A 12,500-nucleotide genomic window follows, 5' to 3' on the forward strand; every position below is an offset into this window, starting at 1 on the left:
CCCTCTCTCACTCTCTCCCTCTCACTCTCTCTCTTTTTCTCTGTATTTTCGTATAAGTGAATTTTTTTTGTTTTCTGATCTGAAAAAATGATGATTATATAACGTGAAATTTATTATTGCAATTATATGCGTACAGAGTGGGAAAATAAATTAAGATTATCTTGAATGTTTTGAATGGCTCTGTTCTTCCTACATAGAGAAATTTTTAATGTTCTCTCTTAAAAACAAAAAAGGAAAGAAAAAGAAAAAAAAAAAGAAAGAAATGAAAAAGGAAAAGAACAAAAAAAAAAAAAAAAAAAAAAACATATCGTCGGTCAAAAGTTATTAATTTCGAAGATTATTTTATTCAATGTCAAAAAAATCAATGGTAAAATGATGCGATTAAAGTGTATCAAGTGTAATTGAAATTAAAAAAAAAATTTTAATGGTAAATAAATTATCATAAGAAAAAGTCCTTTCGATTTGCGTTTATTCGATTTTCCATTTCTAATTTCAAATATAAATGAAATATGATAAAACGATTGTAATCAAAAATCAGAACTTTTTCATTGCAATTCATGTCATTTCTCAAAGAAGAAAGAGAAAGTATAGAAAAAAAAAAAAAAGAAAAAAAAGAAATGAAAAAAATAAAAACAAAATTCTATTCGACGTTATTAAAAAAATCGATTATTACTGTAACAATATTATTGCAATATTTAAATAAATAAATGAAGAATAAATTGTAATTGAAAATGATGATACGTTTCATGTATCTACGACTTTTCATTCGGAATATATCAATTTTCGATTGATTTTCATTCATAATTCGTGTGACACAGCTGTTCGTAGTAATAGTATAGTAATAGTATCTCGAACAGCTGGGCTCCTGTATATTCTTGGAATTTATATAGGTCAGTATGTTATTGTGTTAATTGAATGATATTATATAGATCAATCAGACAGCGTAAATAATTTGCATTTATATAAGAATACCATTGGAACTAAAAGTCTTATAGATTTGATAAAAACACCATTACAAAAGGGCACAATTCTTTCTACTTCTTTTTTCTTTTTTTTTTGTTTTTCCAATTGTATTGTTAATAATTAATTAACAATTTGTTATAAACAATTTCTAATAAACAAATTCTTACGAAGTATATTCACGTTGTTTTATCGTGAAAAATAGAAAACTAATTGGATAATCGCGAATAGATTTATAAAATTATATAAATTAAGAAATAAATAATAAACATTTTTTTTTTCTTTTTTTTTTTTTTTTTTAATCGAAGAAATAAAAACATTAATAGCCACGTCTTACATTTGTAATATGAAAATATCTTTGTAATTAAATATCTCATGGATTTTTACGCAGGGCAAAACTTTTATTATTTTTGCGCGAAATTGTTAATAATTAATTAACAATTTGTAATAAACAATTTATTCTAAACAAATTCTTAGAAAGTATATTTGTCGATTATTTTTCAAGAAAAGAAAAAAAATAAATAAATAAGAAATAAAAAAAAATCAAAAAGAAAAACCAAATTGAGATTGATTTTTATTTAAAAAAAAAAAAAATAACGAAGATGTTCAAGATGATCAAAATTATTGGCCCACCCTATATAATGTAGTTTTTATTTATTACTATAATACTCTTATAAATAACTAATCATAATTATTTATATATATATATATATATAATGATAATTTATATTTTTATATATATATATTACCTATACATATTTACTCCTATATACATGAATGTTTCGTTTTTATTATAAAAAAGAGAAAAATAATAATAAAAAACCAGGAAGAATAAGGGGAATAAAAGAAGTTGATAACATTTCCAGGTAGATGAAGACAAACCAATTGAACGATAAGGAAGAGTTACTATCGAGACGATTGGAATCAAGGAAGATGATAAACGAAGATATAAGGGTGAGGATAGTGCAAAATGAGTTAGTATAAATATCTTTTATGAAATCTTTTCTTCAACAAAATTTCCATTTCGCTCCAAAATTGTCAAAGTTTTTATTTATTACCAATGGATGCACTTGCATCCAGTTGTCCAATTTATTTTCAATATTTTATTATTATCATCTATCATATCTACACCTATATATACATATATATACACACACACACACACACACATATATATATATATATAAAATTTATTATTGCAGACATTAACGTCAAATTATAATATTAATTGAATTTAAAATTGTCACATGACAATATCCATGAAAATGGCGATTCAAAGTTTTCTAATTATAACGTAATACGTATAAATTGAATAAATCGCATTTCTAATTTGTTACGTTCATCAAGAAAAAAGAAAAAAAAAAAAAAAAAAAAATAAAGAAATAAGAAAAAAGCGAAGAGAAAAATAAAAATAAAAAGAAAACTAAAAGAAGAATTATGAGGCAGATCGTAGAAAATCTTTTACAAAATTTCTAACCCCGTTAAATATTAGTATCATCTTTATTAGGACAATAATGAGAAAGCCATTGAGAAAATCGAGTTAATTCGTGAAAAAAAAAAAAAAAAAAAAAAACAAAAAAAAAAAAAGAAGAAAAGTTAAAGAGGAAATTGTCGAAAGGGATTTAGATATAGTTCCCAACGGTAATCCTTCGATCGATCGATTCTGTTATAAAATACTAGAAGATACTCTCTGGAAGGGATATAGCGTGAAATGTGGCCACGTTCGAGCTATCTATCGTTTTATCGATAATTCCAGGTACCCATCGAGAAATCTCGCTAACAATTCCATTACGTTTATCTCCCTTTCCCTCTCTCTTACCCCTACACCCCCCTTTCTCACTCTCTCTCTCTTTCTCTCTCTCTCTCTCACTCTCACTTTCTCATTGTCTCTCTCTCTTAATCGTTCTTTCTTTCTCTTTCTTTTTGCTTTTCTCTTTCACTGGACTTTTCTCTTTGGAAAATTCATTATCGAAATGCACGATATGTCGACATACATATTATATATATATATATATATATATATATATATATATATATATATATAATGTATAAAATAAATTGTAATAAAGTACAATATGTAATAGTATATTCATATAAATTATTGTCCTATCTTAATAACAATAATTAGATTTTTAATTGAAAAGTATTACGATTAAAAGTGAAATCGTTGTTGGTCAAAGGGATATAAAATTTTCTTTTTCTTTTTTTTTCTAATATCAAATTAATCATTTATTATCATTTGAAAATATAATAAAATGAAAGAGTTAAATGTTAAATTGGCTATATGAATCATTCGAAATCATTCGAAATTTTCATCGCAATCCTAAATAATAAAGAATATTATTTAATAAAGAATTTCGTACAAACGAAAATACGATCGTATATTATCGTATTCATTTATCCTTTACGTATATCCATTGTTGTAATATATATATATATATATATATATATATATATATTAAGTAAAATGTAGAAACAAAATAAAACAAAAAATGAAAATAGAGTTAATATTAGGAAGTAATTGTGATCGATGGATTACAAGATTATCATTCTCGACGTTAAATATTATAAGTAGTTTAATAAGAAAAAGAAAAAAAAAAAAACAATTTCATCAATTATTATTATTATTATTCGATCATTGTTTAAAACTTTTGCATCGTCATAAAAATATACATTAAAAAAAAAAAAAATAAGAAAAAATTATATATATATATATGTATGTATGTATGTATGTATTGATGTATGGTATGTATAACAGTATATATGCATATAACAATAGAGAAAAAAATTATTAATAAATCATACGTTCTGTATTATCTGTATTATCGACTAAAAAAGATATTTTTTTTTTTTTTTTTTTTTTAGAGATAATATCAAATAGTCCGCCATATTTGATTCGAATCATTCGCAGGATTAATTTCGAATACACAAACGAATATCCGTTCTCATATTAACTTACAACGTATATTGAAACGTGAAATCGTGCTCACTGAAATGATTTAATCGAACTTCTCACTATCTCTTTCTTTCTTTTTCCTACTCCCAAACCTTTTATAACTAATGTAATTTAGTTGGTGTAACTACTCCTCTAAGTACAGATCCATCTTATCTTTGTCATTGTCTAAGTCCTGAAAACGAACTTCAAAAGTAATATCCTTTGATGCGAATTTCCTTTAGAAGATTTCGTATTTTATTCGATGCTATTGAATTAAATCCGATATACAACAAGTACAGAAAGTTATATAACTTTCGAATCAATTGTAATTAAATTTCGAACGCCAAGATATTATGTCGAAATAGAATGTACGTAGATTCAATTATATCGTACTATTTTTAATGATTCATTTTATTTGATCTATATAAACAGTCAAAGGCGTCGTGCTGATTTGTTAAAAAAAAAAAAAAAAAAAAAAATAGAAAAAAAAAGAATAGAAAAAAGAACAAAAAAGAACAAAGAAATTCTAAAGTTCGAAATAGTTATTTCCGATGAAATTTCCGTCGAAAAAGTCAAACGTACGTAAAGTTCAATGATTCGTTATCTAAATGATTAGACAATTAGATAGTAAATTTATTAAAAAATAAAAAAAAAGAAATAAATAAATAAATAATTATATAGTTTCCATTGTTATTAGTAGAGAAACTTTGTCGATAAAGTGGAACGTAGTACGTACGGATTTTTAATGATTCGTTTTTTGAATACTTTTAGCGTCGTATAATTAATTTACTTAAAAACAAGAAAATATTAAAATTTTAATTGTACGAGATCGTATCGTTAGAACATTACGTATGATTTACGTATGATTAATGATTCGTTCATCTAAATAACTGAATGAGTTATTAATTTATCTTTAAAAAAAAAAAAAACAAATAATTCTAATGTTCCAATCGTAATTTTTGCTGTCAACATTTCTAATTAAAATTATTACAAATTGATATATATATATTTTTTTTTTCTTTTACAAGCGTTTGTTTCAAGATTGATATAAACAAACTCTCATCCTTTTATTTCTTTTTTTACCTAACTTAAAAACGCATGAAAAAAGATTTTCAATTGGGATCTATATTATCTGATAGATATTTTTTATTCCATTTTTTTCGTTTTTTCTTTTTTCTTTCAATTTTTTTTTTTTTTTTTTTTTTTAATTCTTTTATCTCTTCGAGAGAATTTTACGTAGGTATAATACGATAACGGGCTAAGCGGTTTTAGTTTAAAAGAGAAAAAAATAAATAAATAAATAAATAAATAAATAAAAAGAGAACGACTTTTACGAACGGTTTAAAAAAAGAAAAACGTAAAGCCCGCAAAAAAAAAAGATAAAAAAAATAAAAAAAATAAAAAGATTGACTACGGGATCGTCGGGATTTGCAATGGCAACTAAAACGTTTTAATGTCCCTCGATAAATTCAGGAATTACGAGGTAACACAGAGGGAAAAAGTGATACCATAGATTAAAACTTACTACAAAAATAATTTAATGCGATAATTCGAAAGAGAAAAGCGAAGAAAGAGAAAAACAAAACGCAAAAAAAAAAAACGAAAAAAACAAACCAAAAAAACATGAAGAAAAAGTAACGACAAAGTATCCCCCATCGAACGTAAAATCTATCATTCATTTGACGTTGGAAAACGAATGAATCGATAAAATGAAATCAAATGAAATAAAATGAAATAAATAAAAAAATAGCATATGAAAAAAAAAAAAAATAAAAAAAGAAAAAAAAATAAGAAATAGAAACTATTATTTCTTTTCAGCGATCAATCCAAAAAATCTCGATCACGAATATTTCAATCATGTTTCGTATTTCAATCGCGAATAAAAAAGCTATTACAAAAAAGAGCAAAGAAACAGACCGGTTGATAAAAAAAAAAAAAAAGAAACGTATTATTAAAACAAAGTCTAAACAAATGGAAATACGTCCGACGTGAAGTAAAACAGATGAACCAATAAAAAAAAAAAAAAAAAAGAAAAAAAAAAAGTAAAAATAAAAATAAAAATAAAAATAAAAATAAAACATATCTTTCTTACGATTAACGAAAAATTCGCGAATAAAACGAAATATATTGATCGTGGAAAATGCACGATCCGAAAGAAATAAAAACATAAATAAAAAAGATTCGAAAAAGAAAAAAAAAAAGAACATAAATAAATAAATAAATAAACAAACAAACAAATAAAAGATAGAAATAATTATCGTGAAATTTTTAATTCCCTTTAATCGAAATAAAACTGTTCGAACGATCGTTCATTCTTCTTATACGATATTAAAATGCGACATGTAATAATGAAATAAAAATTAAATGGAAGTGCGCGTTATTAAAAACGCGTGAAACGAAATAAATAAAAAATACTTTGTTTTAGGAACCTGAGAGATAACGTTAATAACAAAGGATAACGATAAAGACAAAGGATAGGAAAGATAAGAAAAGAAACAGAGAAGAAAAATATATAATTAAATTACATTAAAATAAAAAAAAAAAAAAGAAAGAAAGAAAAAACAAAACAAAACAAATAAAGAAATAAAACGAAGTGAAGAAATGAGGAAGACATTTATTGCTAAGAAATTTCAAAGCTTTACGTTGTCGGCGTTGTAAACTTATAGCAATAAGGAAAAGAAGAAAGAGAAAAGTCTTGAATATAAAAAAGGTTCGCCGCGTAGTATTACTAACATAAGATTTTCGTGAAAAATGCATTTCTTATCGTTCGCGCGAAAAAGGGAAAATTATTTTTGTGATCCGTTCTTTAATTTTCTTCCAAAGGAATTATCAAAAGAGCCGACGACGATTATTTCAAAATTTTTTATTAAAGAAAAAAAAAAATAAAAGGGGAAAAAAAGAGAGAGAACGAAAAAGAAAGAGAGAATAGAGAAATAGAGAAAAATTTTTTTATGTATTCGCTCTACGTGTAAATGTATATGTTTGTCTAAGTCTATATGTTTATACATTTATACGTTTATTTGTTTGTATGTGTGTGTATGTGTATATACATGTTGAATGCATATACGAAATAAAATTTTGTATGTACGTGTGTACATGCATATAAGGTGTATATTGAATGCATATACGAACCAAAATTGAAAAAAGTACAGCTGTCTGAACGAAGATTATGATCCCTTTTAGAGAATAGCATCTTCGAAATCCTTGGACGTGCTCGAACGACGATCCTGATCCTTTAAAGTATTTGTCGTAGTTGGATTCAAGGTTATCATCTCGCAGCCCTGTGACACCTGGACTTTAATCGCCTGACTTGGCAATAGACTTTCTTGTACGGTATTATTTCCATTGCAGAGTTTCTCACTTCTACAACCCTCCGTTAATCTCGGCGTACTGTTCCTCGATGTCCTTGAGAAACATGGTAGGACCTGAAAGTAAAGTAGAGAGAAAAAAATGAGAACATGAAGGATAAAGAAAAAAAAAAAAAAAAAGGTAAGAATAACGTTATGGTTATACAACACGTATTATTCGTTCCATGTATATATATATATATATATATGTGGTATGTATATGATTTTTATTTTATTTTTTTTTTCTCAACACACTATATGTATCGTTACAAAAATTTCTATCGTAAAAATGTAATATCAATCTGCCACGTATGATAATTTTCGTGACTAATATGTATAATAAAATATATATTTATAATAATATAATATTTTAATACAGATTGTAATTAATTTATTTTAATATTGACATATTAATATTATTTATTATAATAATTTATATACATATATATATATATATATATATTATTTTATAGTATACTGTGATACATTATCATAGTATATTATATATACTATTATTAATAATATACTATAATATATCTATATTAATTAGTATAATAAATAATTTTATTATTAATAAATATTATAATAAAATAATTATATATATATATATATATATATATACACATACGTACTATATATATATTATATATGATATATACCAATTCTGTATGCGTATGTAAGATAATGGCGTTGAAAAGTTACGTCTTTACTCGACGGTAATTCGGACTGTACTAAGCAGTAAATGTTTAGAATCCTATACCCTTGAGTAATGTTTATTATCATTAAAGTCTCGAGAGTTTGTATACGTTAGTGAATACGTGAATACGTATTATAACCTACATACAAAAGTACATACATATCGTTTTTAAACTAAATCTGTATTATCTACGTATTTATTCTCCAATAAGTGATATTAAAATCCTAATGAAATTTTTATTCAATTACTTTGTTCCTTTTCTTCCTTTCTTTCTTTCTTTCTATCTTTTTCTTTTTTTCTTTTTTCTTTTTTCTTTTATCATCACTTTCTTTTCTCTCTCTCTCTCTCTCTCTCTCTCTGATATACATACACATATACATATACATATACATACATACATACATATTTATACATATATATATATAATTATACACGTATACGTGTGTACGCGCACACATACACACATACATAGATACATACACACATATACATACATACATATATACATACATATATTTTTTTTGCAATAATCTCTTCCTAATCTAATATTTGTATCTTAAATGATTTTCAATTGATAACAATTTATATATATATATATATATATATATATATATATATATATATGTATGTACTCGTGTATTTTATGTATTTATATATATACGTATAGATTTTAGGAGTAACATCATAGATGATGACGTACGCACAGTTAATTGCATGCACGTCTACCCTTCAGATTCGGATATTCGATCATCAAAATTTGTAATTAAACGTAACAATGCATCGATGTAACGACCGGCATCAATATACTCTCGATCGATATCAAATTTCACCTGATGACAGCAGTACTGCCCTTCTATTACGATTTAGAAAGATCGATGACAGAAAAAAGAAAATAAATTAAAGGAATAAATCGATCGATCAAGATAATATCGATATTTACGTGTTACTATACGAAAATGTCAATTACAAAATAATATAAATAAATAAATAAATAAATTGAAAGAATAAATTAATAAATTAAGAAGATAAAAATTAATCATGAATGTACATATGTATGAGAAAAAAGGGATGATGATGATGATGATAATAATAATAATAATAATAATAATAATAATAATAATATTATGACTTATAAAAAGCAAAAAATCATATAAAATAAATTTCAATGAATGGTATAAATAATTTTTCATACATAAATTTTTCTTTAAAATTTGTCTTTAATGAATGAAATTAGAAGGGCACGCGAAATTCAATGTTCGTTTGCTATTATGAAATTATAATAAATAGAAACAATAATTTTCATTTCGAATTAATTAAGAAATTGATATTAAAATAATTCTATCATAGAAAATTAATCTCAATTTATCTCAATTTATCTTTGCTATTAACAAATTCTCTTCAAATGATAAGAACAACGATAACGAATAATTTCTTTTTTAATATTTTAAATATTATTATCTAACTAATGATATTATCTTTTCTATTTGACTCGACAAAAAAAAAAAAGAAAGAAAAAGAAATAAGAACGAAGAAACAACAGTAAAAAGAGATACATAACATAATCGATAACGAATTAATTTATTAAGCCATTATTAAAATATAAACACATATGCATTTATTTATGAATTATCTTTTCCATTTAATTAGAAAAAAAAAAAAAAAAAAGAAAAAAAAAACCACCAAAAAGAAATCAAAAGGCAAACATCAACATCGTATCTTTTAAATTAAATCATTATCTAATAAAATAAAAAGAAATACGTTTACAAATTAATTTTATAAGATTAAAATCTCTGTTACATTTAAAATTAGAGAAAGAAAGAGAGAGAGAGAAAAGAATAAGGGACATAATTCATCAATTATCTACCCAAGATAAAATTAAATCGAGACCATAATGAAAAAAAAAAGGAAGAGAAAATAAAAAAAAAATTAAATATTAAAATCTCAAGGAATAATGAAAAAGTTTGATTCTAATAATAATTGTAATTTATTATAATAATAATATATTATAATAGTAATTTTTTATGTTAGCTCCTAATTTCGTAAATCATATTGTACAGTGTGTGTGTGTGTGTATATATATATATATAATAGATTTAAATCTTTTTCTATATATATTTTTTGTATAATATATATATGTAATATATAAAAGATGACCAATGAAAAACTGAAAGGTTTGAAAAAGTCATAACTTGTTCATTTTCAGTCTTCTTTATTTTCTTTTTTTTTTTGGTAGATTATATAGCATCCCTTGAAAATAAAAATGGCTACGTATGATGTCCATGAATAATAAAAAAATTAAAAAAACATCTTTTTATAAAAATTATTTTTATTTTATATCATCCAGTCTATCAGTAATCATCTTGTATAAAAAAAAAAAATTTATATATATATATATATATAAAGATTTAAATCTTTCACATTTAATTAGAAAGAAAATTTTTCACATTTAATTGAAGATAAAAGAAAAAAAAGCACCCTATTTCACGAATTAATTAAACAATTATTTACCCGGGATAAAATTAATTCGATCCCATAAAAAAAAAAAAAAAAAGGAAAGAAAAAAAAAAGAAAATAAAAAATAAAAAAGAGAAAACAAAAGAAGAGGAGAAAGAGGAAGAGGAAACAAAAAATAAATAAGAATCGCACGAGATAAAAATTAAGAAGTTAAAAAAAAAAAGGAAAATCGATTTCGAGTCTTAATTTCGATTTAATTAAAAATTTTTTTAGCATGGAAATGTGAAGGACGAGAAGAAGGAAGAGATAAAAAGAAGAGAAGAAGAAAAAAGAAAGAGGAAGAGGAAGAGTAAGAAGCGTTGGGCATTGGTGTTGAGTGAAGGGTCAAATAGGGTAGAGAGCAGGGCGGCTATCAGAGGTTTATTACGACAGAGATATTTTAAAATGAAATTTAATAATACTTTCGTAACTCCCATTGAGAAATGTTAGAGAACTTACCTGTTTAAATTCCTTCCGAAAATTATCGTTGAGCCAGGCATAAAGAAATGGATTGTAACAGGTGCTGCTCATAGCAAGACAATGGGTCATAAAGAAGAACAATCCGTAATAAGACCAATCGTTGGCAGGCGGATAAAAGTCATTGATGATGTTAACGATGTTTAATGGTAACCATGAGAATCCAAATATTATTACCATAGCTACCAACATTCTGTTCGTACGTTTCTTCCTTTCACGATCCGTTTCTTCGCGTTTGCTACTTTTGCTACCGGGCTTTAATCTTGCCCTATCATTCAATTTTATCCAAACGCATATGTAACAAAGTGTTATTACGAAACAGGGCACGAGAAATTGCAATATCGTTGTAAATGAACTGAAAACCTTACGGAAAGGCTCGCTCGGCCAATGTTCTTCGCAATAAGTATAAGGCTCGTAAGGTTCGAATTGCATATAAAATCCATATGGTAGGGTTAACATTAATGCAACCATCCATATACCAAATATTATAGTCCAACAGATTTCAATTTTCATACGCGGATGAAATGGATATAATATTACAAGGAAACGATCTATCGCTATGCTCGTCAATGTCCATGTACTTATGTAAACGCTTACACCTTGTGCGTACGGTACCAAATGGCACAATATCCTACCAAATATCCAACCACCTAAAAATGTGTACAATGGCGTAAATGGTACCGCCAATACGCACAATAATAAATCGCTGAACGCCAAGTTCGTTATAAAGAGATTTGTTACAGTTTGCATCTGTTGATTACGTAATACAACGTAACATACCAATACATTACCGAATACACCGAGTATAAATATGTTACCGTAAAATATACAGAATATTATCTGTATGCTTAGATTCGACATTATTTGATCGTCCGTGTGATGGCTTACGTTCGATAAGCTCAAATTTTGCCAATAATTCATACTATCGTTTCCTTCCATTTTCCTTCGATTTTGTTATCGATGCTGTTATTCTTCTTCTTCTTCTTCTTCTTCTTCTTGGTTGTTCTTTTTTTCTATTTTTTTTTTTTTTCTTTTTAAATACGTCTCACAATGTATTTAAAATGATTACCATACGACAAATATAATCGTTGGAGATGTATCTCTTTTAATATCTCGATTAAATTTTTATTCGTAATCGATCATTCAGTTTAAGCTATATTTAACCACTATACTTTTCTCTCTCTCTCTTTTTCTCTCACTTTATTTATCTATCTCTCTCTCTCTCTCTCTCTCTCTCTTTTTCTCGGCTGTTATTATCATCCAGCTTCTTTTTTTTTCTTTTTTTTTTTTTTTGTATTAATTCTTTTTTATATCTTTTATTTAACCCTCTAAGGGTTTAATTCCAATTTTTCGATAAATTTTTGTATTTGTTTTATTTGATTTAATTTAATCTAATTTTATTCTTTTTTTTTTACTTCTTTTTTTTTTCTCTTAAGTTTGTCGCCCTTTCTACCTTTGTACGAATTTTCTTGAAATATTGTTGCTATTGTTGTTGTTGTTGCTGTTGTTGTTGTTGTTTCTTCTTGCAAAGGAATTAAAAAAAATTTCGTTGTCCCTCCTTTTCCGCGAATTAACTTCAAGAATTATGTTA

At 25.1% G+C, this 12,500-nt stretch overlaps 1 protein-coding gene across 5 annotated transcripts in view; it reads right to left on the minus strand.

The window, feature by feature from the left end:
- LOC124954993 (prolactin-releasing peptide receptor-like) overlaps positions 1 to 12,500 on the minus strand; it is an 81,538-nt gene that overhangs the window by 60,915 nt on the left and 8,123 nt on the right. For all 5 annotated transcript variants that reach the window (XM_047508740.1, XM_047508737.1, XM_047508736.1 and 2 more), the window contains exons 2-3: positions 10,892 to 12,500; positions 7,028 to 7,320 (exon numbers count right to left, since the gene is read on the minus strand). The exon at positions 10,892 to 12,500 is cut by the window's right edge. In XM_047508740.1, coding sequence (XP_047364696.1) covers positions 7,075 to 7,320; positions 10,892 to 11,848 — 1,203 coding nt within the window. In that variant the 5' untranslated portion in view covers positions 11,849 to 12,500 and the 3' untranslated portion in view covers positions 7,028 to 7,074. The remainder of the gene's footprint in view (positions 1 to 7,027; positions 7,321 to 10,891) is intronic.

This window comes from Vespa velutina, chromosome 17, assembly GCF_912470025.1.
Source record: "Vespa velutina chromosome 17, iVesVel2.1, whole genome shotgun sequence".
NCBI classification, from domain to species: domain Eukaryota; kingdom Metazoa; phylum Arthropoda; class Insecta; order Hymenoptera; family Vespidae; genus Vespa; species Vespa velutina.